Below are 4,815 nucleotides of genomic sequence, written 5' to 3'. Positions count from 1 at the left end.
TCTGATCCTTCTCTCCAGAGGAGCTCCCTTGTCCAGGGCCTCTAGATCTACCTTCAGCCCCGCTCTCTCTTGTCCATTTCTTCTTAGCCACTCTGGAAGTAGGACTTGGTGGATGTGTCTTCTTTGGTGGCTGCCATTGCTTGTCTCTAGCTCATGGGAGATTCAAAATTTGTTCTCCAGGTAGAACAATTAAAGTCTCTTTCAGTCTTGGCTTCCAATTTTCTTGGTCACATAATTCCCTCCACAAACGACGACTAGGACTTTCCTGAAGTATCAAAGTCCCTCCCTACATGCAGCCCTTGCCTGGATCCATGCCTCTCTTTGAGGCTAGGTCTCCCAGGCTTCAGTGGGAACGCCGTACTTTAACCTGTTTTCTTCCTGAAGCCACCCTATCCAACTGAAAGGCTTTATGCATGCTTTGTTGTTTAAAACTTCTTTTAAAATCCCACCTCTGCTTGGGTTGGTGAAACAGTTGGATTTTTGAACTCTGCAAGGTCCTAAATTTCTGGACTTCATAGTCCCTTGCCCTCCTGCTTGGAAATCGATCACATCTAGGTCAGAACAAAGGACACTAAGAAAGCTCAAGGCAGAAGTTGAAGAGCTGGCTGGCAATTGCATCACCCTGACTGTGAGAGAACGGCGGAATATAGGGACCCATACTCATCTGTGTGTCCAGGACTCCTGAGGAACTCATAAAACGGACCAATGGGAAGAGGAGTCTTCCCCCATTTCAATATCCTAAATCAGGATCCCTGGGGATGTACCGATGTTTTTAAAGGAACCTGGGAGGCTTTAATGCACAGGAAATTTAGGAACTACTTGATGCACAAAGTGAGGCCATAACTATGAGCCCACTGATGAAAGATGATTTGCACACAGTTACCTCAGAATTTATACACCAGACCAGAAGCAGATCTCAAAGCCAGGCCACAGCAGCCAGCTACCTATTATGAACATTTGCCTGGTCCCTAGCTGCAGGAGTCTGAGTAATGCCCCCTTCCCTAGGAGGCCCACATCCTATTCCAGTCCCTGGAAACTATGATGTGTTACCTGACATGGCAAAAGGAATTTTGCAGATATCATTAATTCTTCAGATGGCAAGATTATCCTGGATTATCAGACAGGCCCCATATAATCACAAATGTTCTTACAAGATGGAGGAAGGAGGATGAGAATCAGAGAGAAGATGTGATGATGAGAGAGAAGGAGAAGGGAGAAGAGGAGCAGGAGAAGGTGGAGGAGGGAGAGAGAGAGAGAGAGAGAGAATATTTAAAGAGGCTTTGAAGATGCAGGATGGGGGCCATGAGCTAAGGAATGCAGGAAGCTTTTATAAACTGGAAAAGGCAAGAAAATGAATTCTGCCTTAGAGTCTCCAGAAAGACTTCAGACATCCAGAACTGAAGATAATGTATTTGTATTGTTTTAAGTCATTAATTTTATAGTAATTTGTTATAGTAGCAATAAGAAACTAATTCAGATTTTTGTAACTATAAGTAGGATGCTACTGTAACAGTAAAAAAAAGTAGAAGCAGTGTGGGAATTTGACAATAGGCAGAGGCTAGAAAAAATTTTTTAGCCTGAGAGAAAAAGACCAGATTTCCTGGAATAGACTGTTGACAGCAACAAGAAATGAAAACACCATACTTGGCATTCCCTCCTAAAACAGAGCCTGTGGCCAATGTTTTGTGCTCACAATTTTTCATGCAAGGAGCAAGGAATCCCATGCTTAGCTAGTTTCAAAATTTCCTGAAAATAAATAGATGTGACCTGAAAAGGGAATGTGAGCAGGTTATTTGGGGGTGTGAGCACATGGATCACCCCTCGCATGACCTCCCCTCCTTCCAGACCCCACACTTCAATTTGCCTGGCATTAGAGGGCCTGGTACTCACTAAACCATATGATGATGTCCCACTGGTTTACACTCCACTCCTTCTGGATCCTGATTGCCACCTGACTGGTTTTCTCCCCCTTTGAAGTTTGTATCATTTTTTCTGCCTCTAGGTATTTGCTTACATTCTTCCTTCTTTTGTTAATGATCTTGTAATTATTAACAAAAAACTCATCTTTCATCAAGGATAAATTCAAATCATGCCCTCTTTATGAAATTCTAATTTAACCATCTTATTGACAGTCATTAAGTCTCTCCCTGATTTTCCAGTGTCTGCAGTGTCTGTACTACTCCAAGTTAGAGGGTTAATTAAGGGAGAGAGATTGGGGGCAGTTGGGGAAGATTATGGGAGAAATTGTTGGCTGGGATCAGGGGCTATGAGAAAGGAAATTGGGGTGGGGCTCTTGCTAAACAAGTGACAAAGGTAGTTGGGACCTGAGCAGATGGTATCGGGGACTGGAGTGGTAGTGGCAGAAGACCACTACCTGACTGGGTCTTGCCTTAGAGATTTCTTTACAGGCCCTCAGACGAGCCCACCCAGTGGAAAAGACCAGGGCAATTCACACTCTGGTTCCTTCCAAACATGAGCCCTGTCTTCTGAAACCACACCCCTCCCTCATGATCAAGCTAATACTCAGCTTTTTAATTTCCTTCAAGAAAACACCAACAGTCAGGTTTTGTACAAAAATATATATATATATTGCTCAATATTTATGTCACATACATCTCCACAGTAACACTGTTAGCAGTACCTTAGAATTTAAAACAACAGGTGTCTGCATTAATGATTTTTGCAAGGACCCTCATTCCATTTGAGGGGCGGAACTGAGGTTCACAGAAGAAAGTGATTTGACTAAGTCTCTGTATCTAAAACACACACGTATTCATGGAAGATAGACTTCAAACATACAATAACTTAAATAAGGTTACCATCATTACTTAAGACATCATGTTTCATATCCATAAACAAAGTTCATTTCTTTGAAAATATAATAAAATAATATCAGAGGGCATTTTGGGAAAGTTAGAAGATAATAAATTAGGTCCAGATTCTTAGGTCGTGGGTGAGTGCTCAAGGCTTCTTGGTTTGGGTTTTCTTGTCCAGGTACTCTATGGAGCTCTGGACCCAGGCCTCCTTGGCGTCAGCACAGATCTCCTTGGCCAGTTTGGTCTTGAAACTGTAGGGAGAGAGGGCACAGTGAGACAGCGTTCCACCGAGAGGGCGGCCTGTGAATGAGGCTAATCCTGCCCTAAGCAGCTGCCCCGAGAACTAGAGGATGGGGGGGGGACCCAGGGCAAGCTGCTCTGGCAGGTGTCCCGAGGTGAAGCCATCCTGACTTCTGGCTAAAGAAATTGGAATGGTCTGGATTTGGAGAGTGATGTTGGGAGTCATTTTTTCCCTTGTGGCCTCAGTTGTCCTACTGGGCACCTCTGGCTCTCTGACTCTAAGGTGTGAGGCTTCTTTCTTTCTTTCTTTCTTTTTCTGAAGAAGAACTAAACCAGGGAGGGCCGGTGTGGTCAACTTACATCACAGCTTCTCTGGGACACTTGCTGCTGGTGACTCTTGTGTAGCTCACCAGCTTCGCCATCGGGATCGTCTTCTGGATGAATGTATAGCAGCAGGTGACTTGGATGATTGCATCTAGAAATAGAACAACAAAGAAAAATCCTTTTAGGATGGACTAGATTCTTCTGTTCTTAATCAGAGCACAAAAAAGTAGTGAGGAGAAGACAAAGGGAAATCAGGAGTACAGGGAGGACCCACTGAATTCCAACAGGTCCGCTTACACCGCAGAGCTAGAATGTCATACTGACTCAGTTTCCTGTGCTGTAAAATGGGTATACAGCATTGATAACAGAGGGAAGGGGAAGCTGTGAAAACTACATTAATTCCTGAGAGTGTCATTAGGGGGAACTAATAATGCAAAATGTCATGGTCAGGGAAGTTCAGGGACTCCAGCTATGGGCCTCTCTTTGGGCTCCAAGTAATCTATGCCTGCTCATGAGTTTCTCTGATACCCACCGTCTCTGCAGAGCCATGTGTCTGGACATGGACTGAATGAAGCACAGTCCAGGTTCTGGGTCTCATTCTTTCTCCTTCACTACATCTGCACACCAACCACCAAACGCCCTGCTCTTTGGTTACCCCAGCCCCCAATAACCTCTGAAAGGAGCTGAGGTGGTAACTGCACTGAGGGTGTGTTTCCAGATCTGGAGTCCTGGAAGGAGCTGGATTTGGGGTCCACAGATAGATTTCTTACCCTGGCTCTTCCCAGGGGCACCTGTGTTTTTAGGTTCACTCCTCATCCTCCTCTGAGTTCCCTGATCTTGTAAAAGCGGCTGTGAAAGTGAGGCTGTGGGTGCCCCTCTGCTCTGATAGCCCACGATCACCCATGGGGTGATGTGCTTCAAAGGGAAGGGGGTAGGGGCTTACCTGGCTGAGCAAGCACCGGGGTGTTCAAGGCAGCCACTGTGAGCAGCAGGCAGAGAAGCGCTGCGGAGACCTTCATGCTGGAGGGTGAGGATGCAAACTTCAGCGTGGGAGGTGTTGGTGTCTGAGCTCCTCTTAGCCTCTCTGCTCTTCTGGCTGTTCTGCCTGCCTTTTATTGAAAAACCGAGTGGGTGGAGCAATGCTTGGCCCGGGAAGCATCCTCCTCAATGAATGACGAAGTGAAATCTTAAATGTGCTGAGGCAAGTGGAGCACCCGGGGCAATTTCCAGGAACGAGGAGAGGAAAGCAGTAGGTCTGGGTGGGGCACTTTTGGGGGGGTAGGGGGACGATGGGGCACAGTTATATCCAGAGTGACCACAGACAGGAACCAAGTGGGTTATTCTTAAGGATTCTGCTTTTTCTGAAGTGAAAATTCTGCAGAAAAGAAAAGAAGCAAGGAAGCAGAGGTCAAGGGGGAAATGAAAACATCTCAGG

General features: G+C 45.6%; 1 protein-coding gene across 1 annotated transcript; it reads right to left on the bottom strand.

Moving 5' to 3' along the window:
• Window positions 1-2,595: 2,595 nt before the first annotated feature.
• Window positions 2,596-4,454, bottom strand: LOC112308943 (C-C motif chemokine 2). The gene is made up of 3 exons (XM_024565240.3): window positions 4,324-4,454; window positions 3,417-3,531; window positions 2,596-3,067 (listed from the first exon to the last, which is right to left on the bottom strand). The coding sequence occupies exons 1-3, from the start codon at window positions 4,397-4,399 to the stop codon at window positions 2,962-2,964; spliced, it is 297 nt and encodes a 98-aa protein (XP_024421008.1). The 5' UTR covers window positions 4,400-4,454; the 3' UTR covers window positions 2,596-2,961.
• Window positions 4,455-4,815: the final 361 nt, after the last annotated feature.

The sequence above is a fragment of the Desmodus rotundus genome, chromosome 9 (genome assembly GCF_022682495.2).
Source record: "Desmodus rotundus isolate HL8 chromosome 9, HLdesRot8A.1, whole genome shotgun sequence".
Taxonomy (NCBI): domain Eukaryota; kingdom Metazoa; phylum Chordata; class Mammalia; order Chiroptera; family Phyllostomidae; genus Desmodus; species Desmodus rotundus.
The sequence above is the reverse complement of the archived record's forward strand: the minus strand, read 5'-3'. Positions and strand labels throughout refer to the sequence as shown.